Source organism: Mobula hypostoma, chromosome 14 (assembly GCF_963921235.1).
Source record: "Mobula hypostoma chromosome 14, sMobHyp1.1, whole genome shotgun sequence".
NCBI lineage: Eukaryota > Metazoa > Chordata > Chondrichthyes > Myliobatiformes > Myliobatidae > Mobula > Mobula hypostoma.
In genome coordinates, this window is record NC_086110.1 from 14,508,019 (window position 1) to 14,522,061 (window position 14,043).

The following is a 14,043-nucleotide window of genomic DNA, read 5'->3' on the forward strand; positions in this document are numbered from 1 at the left end:
TCTGAACGATCTACTGACATTCAGCCTGCCTGATTCCATTAAAGGACTTAAACTGGATAAAAGCCCTCATTGTTTCTTTCGTGAAATGTGCTTGGGGTATAAAACTATACAAACTTGATCTGCAATGCATGTCCTTTTATCCATATTTCCACAAACATAACGTTAAAGTTTTCAAACATTTTAAAAGCTCAATGACTTTCTGATTTTTATAAACTACCTAAAGTGATAAAATAATTCCATCAGAGCAATATAATCAATGAGACTAACAAATGTTTGAAGAAAATAAATACACTAACATAAGCTTTTTAGTCACTGTGTGGGGGTGTGTGTACACTGTATGCACTAATATACAATAATATTTCAGTCACTGTGGGGGTGCGTGTACACTGTATACACTAATATACAATATTTTGATGTTCTGTTTAGAGTCAAGGAATTATTATAACAATGAGAAATAACTGAGTATAAATAAATATTGATAATGTAGTGTTCTTGTGCATACAGTAATTGCATGAAAGCCAGAAGCTCCTAATGCCTTAGTTAATATGGATCTCCAAAACACACTTAAATCAAGATGCAGGAGTATAGTTTACCATATATTTTCCGCATAACATTAACAGAATTAAGAATTTCAATTCAGGATTTTAAATACCTATGTCTTTACAGTTTATATTCAAATTATCAAGTCATTTGAATTAAGTGTTTAAAAAAACTTGAACTGATATTGATTTTTGAATGTTTAATCCTATGGCAAAGTAAAGCTGTTGCATCTAGCAAATACAAGCAAATTGGAGTTTATCAAGATGAGAGCCTGTTCAAAACCTCATTTATTGTGGGATCATCATCATCATCATCATCTGGTGCCGTGCCCAATTTGAGCTTTGACTCCCATCGCCCACACACTCCTGTTTCGAGTCAATCGGATCAATTCATTGGTATTCATTTCCAGTTCTCTGGCTGCTGTCTCCATTATCATTTGTCTTTGCCTTCCTTTTGCTTTCTTCCCTTCAATCTTTCCCATAATTACCATGCATTCTAACTCCTCTTTCCTAATCACATGTCCAATGAAGTTACGTTGCCTTTTCATGATCTCATACATTATTTCTCTTTTTGTGCTTGCTCTGTTCATGACATCCTCCTTAGATATTCATTTTGTCCATGATATTCTTTGCATCCTCCTCAAAAACCACATTTCTGCTGCTTCAATTCGTTTCCTCGTTACTAGATATTGTCCAACATTCTGAGCCATAAAACATAACTGGATAAACATAACATTTCAGTACTCTGAGGCGGGTTGTCATGCTCAGTTTAGTATTGGTCAGTATACTCTTCATTCTCGTAAAGATGTCTTTTGCCATCCCTATTCTTGTTTTGATGTCCATGTCGCACCTGCCATCTGATGTCACCCAGCTTCCTAAGTAGCAAAAGTTCTATACTTGTTTTATGTCTTTCCCGTTTATTCTCAGCCTGCAGATAGGATTCTCCTTCTTCTTTATATCACCATACATTCTGTCTTTTTGCAATTGACAGATAGACCCATTTTTACACTTTCTTCAACAACTATATCAATTAAGTTTTGTAGTTCTTCCTCTGGACTTGCAATTAACACAGTGTCATCTGCATATCTGAAATTATTGATGTTTTCACCGCCAACTTTGATTCCCAAGATGTCTCTTATTTTTTGTAATATTGTTTCACTGTACACATTAAATAAATCGGGGAGAAAACACACCCTCGTCTAACGCCTCTCTTGAATTTCGTAAACTGACTCACTTCTCCATCTGTTCTTACAGCGGCAGTTTGTTCCCAGTAAAGATTCCTGATTAGGTGGAGATGTTTTGAATCTAGATCTAGAGTTTTCTGTAATATTTCAAATAACTTATTGTGCTTCACTTTATCAGATGCTTTTGTGTAGTTGATAAAACAAACAAATCTTTTTGCACTTGAATAGCTCGTTCTGATAGTATCCTTAACATCAATATTGTGTTTCTTGTCCTTTGTCTTTCACAAAACCACATTGTTCTTTACCTATTTCAGCTTGTATCTTACTTTTAGCTTTTGAAATCAAAATTCTTAGAAGTATCTTGATGATATGACTCATTAAACTCATGGTCCTATGTAATTCACATTCTATTGCTCCAGGTTTCTTAGGAAGAGTGATAAATACTGATTTTTTCATCTCTTCTGGTATTATTCCAGTCTCAAAAATGTCATTGATTAAATCAGTAAGTTTTTCAATTCCATAATCTTCAAGGGCGATGATTTGTTCTATTACTAATTCATCAGGACCTGCTGCCTTTCCTTTGTTCATATTATTTATTACATTACGAACTTCAGATTTTAAAATACTTGGACGTTCAATGCTTTTCTTAATTTCTGGTTTTTCGCCTTGATCATCTTCAAACAATTCCTGAATATACACAGTCCATCTGTTCATCATCTCATCTTTTTCCATGATAGCGGTACTATCCTTTGCTTTCAAATATCCACCTGAAGAACAGAGGAGCTTTTTACCAGTGATATTCTTGATTTGTTGATGTAACCTTTTTGGATCAGTAATAGGGATTCTTTCTATTTGCGCACATTCCTGGTTTAACAATTCTACTTTAGCTTTTTGACATAAGCTTTTAACTTTTTTTATCTAAGGACTTATATTCTATAGGATTTGCTTTCTTCGGTCTCCTTTCTTCCATTAGTTTTTTGATTTCATCTGTCATCCATTTATTCTGTGTGCTTTTTTCTATTTTAGGAATCACTGACTTTGCTGATTCTACCAAGGCATCTTTTAGGGAATTAAATTTCATTTCTACATGATTGCTATCATCTTCAACAGATTCTATTTCTAGACTTTGAAATCTATTCCTTACTTCAATTGTAAATTTTTGTCTTTAAGTTTTCTTCTTTAATTAATTGCAAGTAGTCAAGGGATTGTTCAGGTTTTTGCTTCTTTAGTTTTTTAAGTTTTACTTTTACATGACATACTACTGGGTTATGGTCACTATTACAGTCTGCATCTGGATATGTTTTGCATTGAGTCACTGAGTTTCTGAATCTTTGGTTTACAGTAATAAAGTCAATTTAATTTCTAGTGTTATCACCTGGACTTTTCCAGGTCCACAAGCATCTTGGATGGTTTTTAAAGTAGGTATTCATAATGACCTGATTATTCATCTTGCACCATTCTACCCATTTCTCACCTCTTTCATTTCTTTCCCCTAGTCCAAATTTTCCTATGCTATTTCCATCACCAACTTGTACTACTTTAGCATTTAGCTCTCCCATGACAATAACATTATCTTGAGATTTGCATCCATTCTTTGCTTGTTCAAGCTCTTCATAGAACTTATCTATATCCTCATTTGTTCCATCTGTTGTTGGTGCATATACCTGTATAATTGCTAAATCAAATGGTTGTCCTCTGAATCTAACAAGGAGCACTCTTTCTGATATTGCTCAATGTCCTAAAACACTTTTTGCCATGTTTTCATCTATAAGAATATCTACTCCATTAGTATGGGATGTTCCACAATAATAAATTAGTGTCTTATTTCTATTCTGACATGTTCCAGCACCTATCCAACGAACTTCGCTAATTCCCATGATGTTAGTCTTTCCATTTCATTTATCACATAGTTCAATCTTCCTGCTTGATATAGGGTTCTTACATTCCAATTGGCAATAATTTTCTTTTGTGTTACTTGAATTTTGTGAGCACTAGCTTGATGACAGTCAGGGATCCCCTGCTAACCAGAATCAACCCTATCGAGCAAAGCGTCTTCAGAATTGTCTTGAAGATCCTCTTGACGCTGTTGTTGTGTGATACATTTTGTGAGTTTGACCATGTTTTTCTTAGCAAATAGATTCTAGGAAACCTAGTATCTAGCAAAGCTCTGAAAATCCCCAATCAGAGCCTCATCACCGGTTGCAGTTTAGAGTCATACCCAGGACACTACTGTGGGATAAAGTTGGAAAATTATAAATATGCATTAGAATCGACAATCAAACTATTATTTTTCCAAATCTGTAGCTGGTGAATACAAGCAAACCTATGTTATTTGGTGGGGATGTGGTGGAGCTAGGGTTCTGCTCCTAGAAAGCAATCCACATGACTATACTACATAATACAAAGCCACATTATCTAAACAGGCATAAAGAACTGAGAGATGAATATAATTGCTTATATGTTTGCCATCCCCGCCATACATAAATTTCTTAAGAACAAATTCTTACTCCGCATCGGATTTTAGGGAGAATTCTGCAAGGGAGAATTTCCATTACCCAAACTGACCTAACAAGTGCTGCCTATATGGGGCTGCAATGCACTCATTCCCTTTGTAAACATAATGGTCTGAATTTAAAGTCACCAACCATAGAACTCACTGCTCTTCTCCCAGAAATATTTCCATAAGAATTAGAATCAGGTTTAATATCACTGGAGTACACTGCAATACATCGTTATAAAATTATAATTTACATGAGGTATATATACAGTACTGTGCAAAAGGCTTTGTATTTATAAATATATAAATAGGGTGCCTAACACTCTTGGACAGTGCTGTAATTTGTCAACGTGGAGTGGTGAGCAAACTTGTAAATCTACAGAAGCAAAGGACGCTGGAAATGGTGAGCGGGGAGTATGGCAGGAGGGGTCTGGGACAGGTGGCAGTGCAGGAGTGCTGGGGCAGGCGGTGATGTGGGTGCAGACACACCCGGCCCTGAGACACTAGGCAAGGTCACTTGATTCCAAACAATTGGTTTATTGATCATTACAGAATGTCTCCCTCATGCTTCCTGCTCCTTCCCCTCCCCTTTTCCCCAATCATGATTCCGCTCTTCCCGTCCCCTTCCCACTCTCAGTCCACACTAGGGACTCACGTTAGAATCAGCTTTATCAGCACTTACATATGTCATGAAATTTTTTATTTTTGTGGCAGCAGTACAGTGCAATAAGCTTACTACAGTACTGTGCAAAAGTCTCAGACACCCCAGCTATACATGTGTGCCTAAGACTTTTGCACTGTACTGTAGTAAGTATATCTCTCTGTCTCGCTGCCTATACAATTAAATTACGTCAGTAGCGTAAAAAGTGAGGGAGGGTTCTTGGATTCATTGTTCATTCAGAAATATTGTAACAAAGGGAAAAAAGCTTAAACGTTGAGTGTGTATCTTCAGGCTCCTGTACCTCCTTCTTGATGATAGCAATGAGAAGAGGGCATGTCCTGGGTGATGGCAGTACGTATGATGGATGCTGCCTTCTTGAGGGATCTATAAAGATCCCACAGTTAGAACCTCTTCTCTTTGACATGTACAGGTGACCTTGTATTTGGGTTACAAGCCACTTAGGTTACAGAAATTCACTTACAGATTTCACAAATCAGTATCCAAAAATTTTGCGATACAGAATAAATTTCACTCATACAGAAGTTATGTCAGGAAAAAAACAAAATGTTTAAAAGAAACAAAAGAATATTGTCAGTTTTTATTCACACAAAGGAGTGAGGGAATAAGATTTGGTATAATGTCAATTGCATTTAAAATTATTGCTGAGTTCCTCCAGTCAGCTGACACAGGAACACACAGGTCAGAGTGCAGCGCTGCCAAGCTCAGCACCTGCAAAGCATTGTGGGAAGATGCAGTACCATGGCCAGCTCCTTAAAGTAGAGGTGTCCCCCGCTTTTCGAACGTTCGCTTTATGAAACCTCACTGTTATGAAAGACCTACATTAGTACCCTGTTTTCGCTTTCAGAAGGCGTTTTCACTGTTACGAAAAAATCAGCACACGATAAAAAATCAGCACACGATAAAAAATCAGCGCGCGGCCCGAGCAGCCGCTCTCCCCCGGATTCGGAACGGCATTCTCGCCGGCATTGCTGAAACACATCCTGTGAGCAGCCATTTGCAAGATGAGTTCTAAGGTGTCGGAAAAGCCTAAAAGTGCTTGTAAGGGTGTTACACTTAGCATAAAACTAGACATAATTAAGCGTTTCGATCATAGTGAACGAAGTAAGGACAACGTGAGTTTGTCTTGTGGAAGCTGACGAAGATGATGTTGAAGAGGTTTTGGCATCCCATGACCAAGAACTGATAGATGAAGAGCTGATGCAATTGTAAGAGGAAAGGATAACGATCGAAACCGAATGCAGTAGCGAAAGTGAAGCAACTGCATGAGATTTTCGCTGCAATGATAAAGTACGACTTTAATTTTGAAAGGGTACGTCGGTTTAGGGGATATTTGCAGGATGGTTTGAGTGCTTACAAAGAACTGTATGATAGAAAAATGCGTGAGGCTCAGCAGTCAAGCAAGCCTTCCATATCAGCCACAGCAGACGAGCAACCTTGACCTTCAACATCGAGGCGGGCAGTCATAGGAGAAGATGAGCTGCCTGCTCCAATGGAAACAGACGACACCCCAGTGTCCCACCACCCCAATCCCCGGGCCGCCAACCGATACCGATCCGCGAAGTATGCAGGAATGCAGCGGTAGCCGGGAGGCACACAGCACATCTTTAAGAAAAAAGTCGAAATAAACATGCTAATTAATTAGGTGTCGCCCGACAATTACGTGTCGGGCGGCACCTAATTAATTAGCATGTGTATTTTGGCTTTTTTCTTAAAGATGTGCTGTGTGCCTCCCGGCTACCGCTGCATTCCTGCATACTTCGTGGATCGGTATCGGTCGGTGGCCCGGAGGGTGGGGGCCACTGCACTAGCCAAACTCCGACAACTCAGCCTAACACACGATCATCAGTGTGCTCCGCCCTTTCCCAATTCCGGTAAGTGATACTACACTGTACATACATTATTTCTACTTTACATCGGCTGTGTATTTTTCGTGTTATTTGGTATAATTTGGCAGCTTCATAGCTTAAAGGTTACTGGAGAGAGTGTTTTTGCCAACAGCGCTTGTGTGAGATTTTCTGCCGAGAGTGCTTGCGTGAGATTTCCGCCTCGGAGAACAGTGCCGGCAATGATTGTGGAGAAGTATTTCTACTTTATATAGGCTGTGTATTTATCATATCATTCCTGCTTTTACTATATGTTACTGTTATTTTAGGTTTTATGTGTTATTTGGCATGATTTGGTAGGTTATTTTTGGGTCTGCGAACGCTCACAAAATTTTCCCATATAAATAAATGGTAATTGCTTCTTCGCTTTTTGACATTTCGGCTTACGAACCATTTCATAGGAACGCTCTACCTTCGGATGGTGGGGGAAACCTGTGTTCCCAAAGCCTTTACTGCACCTCCACTCAGTCACAATGTTTGAACCCATTATCCCCCCAATCTGCTTCTATTTCTTCCATGATCCCCAAACCTTGAATTTCATCCATTTCCGATAGCCCCATTTGTTGAACCTTTTCCTAATGCCCCAGACTCATGCGCCAGGGAAAATGTGCCTCACAGGGGAACACAGTACTAGGAACCACCTCTTCTCATCTTCGCATCCTTGGATTAGAGAGAGTGTGGCAAAGGAGAGACTGGCCTGTGGATGTTAACCCACTCAAAGCAGTGACTCATGTCCAAATCTTATGGATCCACAGCACAGTGACCAGAAGTGAAATCTGACAATTAGTGTTGTTTCTTCCACAGTATTCTTGTCCAATCCCAGAGTCTAATGTTAGCCTCAACTAATAAATAACGGCAGTGGGTTATTTTGTCCTCTCTGATAAAATGGCTTAATGCAAGAGCAAATATTGTGTGACTATACATCCCCACTTGTAACTTGGGATTCATAGAAATTACAGCACAGTAAAGGCTCTTCAGAGTCAACCATTGAACCACAAGCTAACCCTTCCCTCCTTCAACCATCCATGTGCCTTTCTAAGTGTTGTTTAAATGCCCCTATTGTACCTGCATCTACCACTACCCCTTGATAGGGAAATTGAAATCATCTCTGGAAAATTAGCTAAAATAAGCCAATGGAACTGCAGTGTCTTTCTACATGGTCTTGGGCTTCTGCCTAAAGGAGGCAAAAACATCAGACATCTCTATTCATGAACACACAAGAAAAAGATTGAAAACAGAACTGACTCCTGAAAGAATCCTCACATCATTCAGACACAGTCAATTCAAACATGCAGCAAAACAACTTGCCTTGTACAAAGCATCCGAAATATAACGTCATTGAAATTAAAATTTAGCAAATAAACTTACATTCAAATTTTGGGTTGCTTCGAAGCAGGTTTGGATTGATGAAGAATGCAACAAGCACAAAGCCTGAAATGATGACGATTACCACACTACCAAGGAGAGCAATGATAACACAGTTCAGGAAGTACCTGCATGAGAAAGCAGATTCAAAACATCAAGTGAATGAGTATTAAAGCATGCGCACTGTAAAGACATCAGTGACCAGAACTGTTAAAATTCTACTGATTTCCTGCCCTCAGAGCCTATTGAACAGGTGTGGTGCAGAAGGGATGGCTGAGCAATTCTAGCAAAGATTAAGAAAATATGAACTTTTTCTTCAATAAACAGTCAAGCGAGTCCTGAGGGGCCTCAGGCTGAAAAGTTGACTGTTTATTTCTCACCATGATGCTGCCTGACCTGACCAGTTCCTCAGGCATTTTGCCAGTTACAGCCGCTCTCCATCGACACCAATCTTGCAGTACTCTCACTGTTGATCCTCCTCATATTCTCACCAGCTCCCCGGATCAATCTCTCACCTGCACATTCGGGGCAATTTACAGCAGCTCATTAACCCACCTTTGCCATTTGGGAGGAAATGGGAACACCTTCCTTAGCTTTTGGTCTTTGGCAAGAGTCTACAGTGGTGAGGTCCACCTGACACAATCAACATGGCAGCCAATCTGTTAACCTTTAAGCAGCTCGTTATTGCCTGTGAATATTCTCCAAAACCTTCTGTCGCTGTACAGCAGAGCCATCAGATCATCTGAATGCATCATGTCTTGGCTTTGATTGCAGAAACTGCAGAGAGTTGTGTTCAGGGCTCAGCACATCACGGGAGTCAGTCTCATCTCTATGAACTCTGTCTATACCTCTTGCTGCCTCTGTAAAGCAGCCAGCATTATCAAAGACTCCAACACCCCAGCCATTCTTTCTTCTCCCCTCTCCCACTGGACTGAACTGAAACATATTGAACTGAAAAATGAAATGTTATGCTTGTCCCACAATCAAACAGGAGGTTAAATATCCTCATCCAGTGGTACCTGCAAAACTGATCTCAAAAGCAAAGAGACATTCATTTTCCAGCTCTGATTTCCAATATTCAAAGCGTTCAGTGCATAGTGAATAGTACATTCTGTAAATTTCCTTCTACATTATATTTCTGTACATCCTCACAACAAACACAGCTTTTAAATGTCAAGGTGCAAAGTACAGTTACACGATTTTTAAACATACTTTGGAGATCTATTTGGTACCCAGCACCTCCCAAATGTGAGTAAGACTGACAGCAGTGAGTCCAGTAACACTAGTTTAAATCATCTGCACCTTACTGAATGAAAACCTTAACAGATGCACTGAAATAAAATTTCTACGTAAGTCAGCACTTGGAATTAGGCAAAACCCTCGATACACCACTTACTACTGCACATCAGGACCATTACATCATACCTCCAATCAATAGCATATACAAGACTTACACTCACAGTGATGGTCAGGGTCTGGTTGAAAATTTAAGTACTTTAGCTTGGTTTGTGTTTGAACGGGTTCTGATTGGACCAAGTTTCAATTTACTGATGTTAAAACAGGACCACGTGACTATACATTTAATTTCAATTAAATGTATAGTCACAGTTTAATTTCCATTTTTGTTCCACTCAAAAATATTAGGAAATAGCTATGTATATTTTTTCTTATTGACAAGCATGAGAAACCTACTGGCTGCCGATGGAGTAGCAGCATTTTTATAGTTGCTCCTACTCTACTTAATTTACTGTTTCCAACTTGTTTTGAAAATTTACTTTTAAACGCAATATTGTTTTACTATGAGGGGTGCCAAAGCTACTAAAAAAGAAGAGGACCCTCCTATAACTTTCGAATCTTTTATGGAGACACTTCGGAAGCATAAAAATGAACTTTCGGAGGAGTTCCAGCAGAAATTCCGCCAACTCAGCACTGAATTTAAACAAATGGATGTAAAATTAGATTCTATTCAAAAAACTTAAAGTGAACACAATAAACAGATAAAAGAGAATGAAGACACTTTGAAGATGTTGGATACGAAGACTGATGACCTGGAAAAGATCTGTGATGAACAGTCAAAGGTTAATGAAAAATTAAGACAGAAAATTATTGACTTAGAAAATAGAAGCAGAAGAAATAATTTACAAATTCTGGGTTTTAAAGAGTTAATGGAAGGCAATCAGCCTTTGGAATTTTCTGCAAACCTTTTGGCTAACTTATTTCTGAATATTTTAAAATCTCCACCTAAAATAGACCGAGCTCATAGATCACCAGTACCAAGACCTCCTCCAGGAGAACGGCCTCGTTCAGTGTTAATTTTTCTTCACGACTTTCAAACAAAGGAACTTTTAATTTGTGAATTTCGTTGGAAAGGTATGATTGATTATGAAGGCCAGAGATCAGAATTGTGGGTGAACGCTTCAAGTTTAAAAAGGTTATGTCGGAATTGTATAATAAAGGTTTTAAACCCTCTCTTCGTGACCCTGCTCGTCTCAGAATCATTTTGGAAAAGGATCCTCAATTCCTTTATCTTTAAGTAATTTATTTGGGTACAATTTAGAAAATATTTTGGTTTATTGAGTTTTTCACTTCCAGGTCCCATTTTTTCTAACTTTTTTTTAAACCTTCTATGACTGATGTAGTTTTTAAAGAGTGGAATAGATTGGGTATTAAATGTTTTTAGGATTTGTTTGTTGGAGATAGTCTCTCTTCATTTGAACAACTGTCAGCTAAAACCCACATTTTTCGATATTTACAAATTAGAGACTTTTTGTGTTCTCAAGTACATACATTTCCTAAAAGTCCAGATAAGAACTTACTTGATACAATTTTTAATTTGAAACCCTTTCATAATGGATCTATATCTAATATTTATGGTATGTGGTTGGGAATGAGAAATATTCCTTTAGACAAAATTAAAAATCTCTGGGAACAAGATTTAGAGATTCCAATTTCTGAGGATACTTGGAATGAAATCTTTAAATTGGTTAATACCTCATCGTTATGTGCTTGTCATTCCCTTCTACAATTTAAAGTGGTTCATAGGGCCCACAGGACTAAAGATAAGCTGTCTCGTTTTTATTCAGATATATCTCTCTATTGTGATAGATGTAACAATGGAGACGCTTCACTAATTCATATGTTTTCGACTTGTCCGAGTCTTGAAAAATATTGGAAGGAAGTATTCCAAACTTTTTTGGTGCTTTTTAAAGTAAATTTTAAACCTAATCCTTTGACTGCCTTATTTGGTATTGTTGGAGGAAATGATATTATTTTGGAGACACATGATTGGCACATTTTGGCCTTTATTTCTCTTACAGCCAGGAGGACATTGTTGCCTCACTGGAAGGATGCCACTCCACCTACTCATGCTCAATGGTTAAATGATGTTACGTCAGGCTCACATTTAGAGAAGATTCGCTGTTCAATCTCTGAACCTAGACAAGATTTTTTTTTAACATTGTGGGGACCGTTTTTGATTTATTTGCAAAATCTATGATTTGCTATTAAGCACAGATGTTGGCTAATAATATGTTTTAATATATGATAACGATTTTTTCCTTTTCTTTTTTTTAACCAAACAGCTGTTTTTTTTCCAGTAGTGGGTTTAGAATTTTTTGTATAATAAAATTATCTCTTTTCAATATTATGTTTAAATTTAATTAATATGGATATGGGGTAATGAGACTATATTTGTGATTCCAATATATTGTAATCGATATATTATATAACCTACTGTACTCTGTATTCTTTTATGTAAGAAATCAATAAAAATATTGAAAAAGAAAAGACAAGCATACAAAAATCTGACTTACCGGTAATTTCTGCTTCCTACACAATTGTTGAGCCACTTACAATGATGATCAAAATTACAGACACACTTGTTGCATTTTTTGCAGTGCTTGGACTTTTTACCCCTGTGAATCAGATATACAAAAAAAATCTATAATGATCTATCATCCTAACATTATAATAAATATGAAAAAATAGGAACTTCTATACTTTTCCCACAGAGGAATAACTGTAGGGTCCTAGTGTACTTCTGATTTCGTCAAAATACGAATAAATTGCACTAACACTGCAGTGCAAATAGCCTACAAATTGTAGAGCATTCTAAAACAGCATCTGTAATGAAACTACATGGCGGGAAGTTGTAACAGATGAACAGTCAAAGTCTCAAGCAGAGCACAGATCAGAATATTCATTGAGGAGCGTCAGAAGAAGTTCATAAGAATGATCCTGGGAGTGGAGGGGTTAATGAAGAGGAGTTTGATGGCTCTGGGCCTGTACTCATTCGAGTCCAGAAGAATGAGGAGGAATCTCATTCAAATATTGGAAGGCCTAGATAGATTGGACATGGAAAGGATGTTTCCAGTAGCGGGGGAGTCTAGCCTCAGAATGGAAGGACTCCATTTTGAACAAAGATGAGAAGGAACTTTTTGTTCAGCCAGAGAGTGGTGAATCTGTGTAATTCATTGCTACGGATAGCTATGGAGGCCAAGTAATATTTAAGTCAGAGGTTGACAAGTTCTGGATTAGTAAGGGTGTCAAAGTTTATGGGGAGTTGGCAGGAAAATGGGGTTGAGCAGGATAATAAATCAGCCATGATGGATGGAACAGCAGGCTTGATGGGCCAAATGGCCTAATTGTGCTCCAATGTATTATGTTTGATAGATAATACAGTACCGTGCTGTTTTACTCTGGATGTTCTGAATATCATACTTTCTAAAACCTTACTTAGTATTTGCATCTTTTTCTTCAATATCAAAAGTAACTGTGGAGCATTGTTGCAGGATAACGGCCTCATCATCAAGGATCCCCACCACCTCGCACAAGCTCTCTTCTCACTGCTGCCAGCAGGAAGGTGCAGGAGCCTCAGGGTCCACATCACCAGATTCAGGTACAGATATTACCCCTCAACCATCAGGCTCTGGAACCAGGGGCAACTTCACTCGTACCGTCACTGAACTGTTCCCACACAACCTATGGGCTCACTTTCAAACACTCTTTCATCTCATGTTCTCGACATTTATTGCTTAGTTATATATTTCTTTTCTCTTTTATATTTGCACAGCTTGTTGCCTTTTGTGGGAAGGTTGTTTGACCATCCTATTGGTTGCAATCTTTCATTGATTCTATTGTGTTTCTTGCATTTACTGTGTATACAGGCAAGACAACGAATCTCAGGGTTGTATATGGTGACATACTGGATATGCATGCACTTTGATAATAAATTTAATTTGAACTTTGAAACAGTAGTGCAGTGAACTTAAAGAAATAATTTCTTTGTTGCAAGTTTTTTCAATCAGTTTTACAATGCAATAAATTCCAGTTACTAGAAAGGTATCAAATAACTACTGGTTGGAGGCCAAAACTGTTAGTATTAATGGTGTAGACATAAAGAAATCAGTTTAGACAATTTTATATCTGCATTGAATAATATACCTAATTTTGTATTATTCTAATAGCTTACGACATCATAGGTCTACAAAGACATAAGGTCGGAGGTTAGGTATAAAGTTCTTCAAACCTGATCTGATCAGCTTTATTTGTCACATGTACATTGAAACATCAAACCATACAGTAAAACGCACTGTTTTGTCTCAGCGGCCAACACAGTCAGAACAACTCCATCACATGTGCTGGGGGCAGCCCCCAAGTACCAGCATGCTTCGGACACAAACATAGCATACTCACAATTTAGTAACCCTAGCCCATACATTTTGGAATATAGGAGGTACCAGAGTACCTGGAGGGAAGCCACGCAGTCACGGAGAGAGCATACAAACACCTTACAGTGTTGGGAATTGAACCCCATCTTACAGCTAGTGCTATAAAGTGTTACTCCAACTGTCACACTGCCATTGATCAAATGAGCCTCACCGATCCTCTACTT

General features: G+C 38.1%; 1 protein-coding gene across 2 annotated transcripts in view; it reads right to left on the reverse strand.

Moving 5' to 3' along the window:
• Positions 1-14,043, reverse strand: part of LOC134356448 (palmitoyltransferase ZDHHC1-like) — a 58,376-nt gene that overhangs the window by 18,943 nt on the left and 25,390 nt on the right. For both annotated transcript variants that reach the window (XM_063067400.1, XM_063067399.1), the window contains exons 4-5: positions 11,963-12,064; positions 8,154-8,278 (exon numbers count right to left, since the gene is read on the reverse strand). In XM_063067400.1, coding sequence (XP_062923470.1) covers positions 8,154-8,278; positions 11,963-12,064 — 227 coding nt within the window. The remainder of the gene's footprint in view (positions 1-8,153; positions 8,279-11,962; positions 12,065-14,043) is intronic.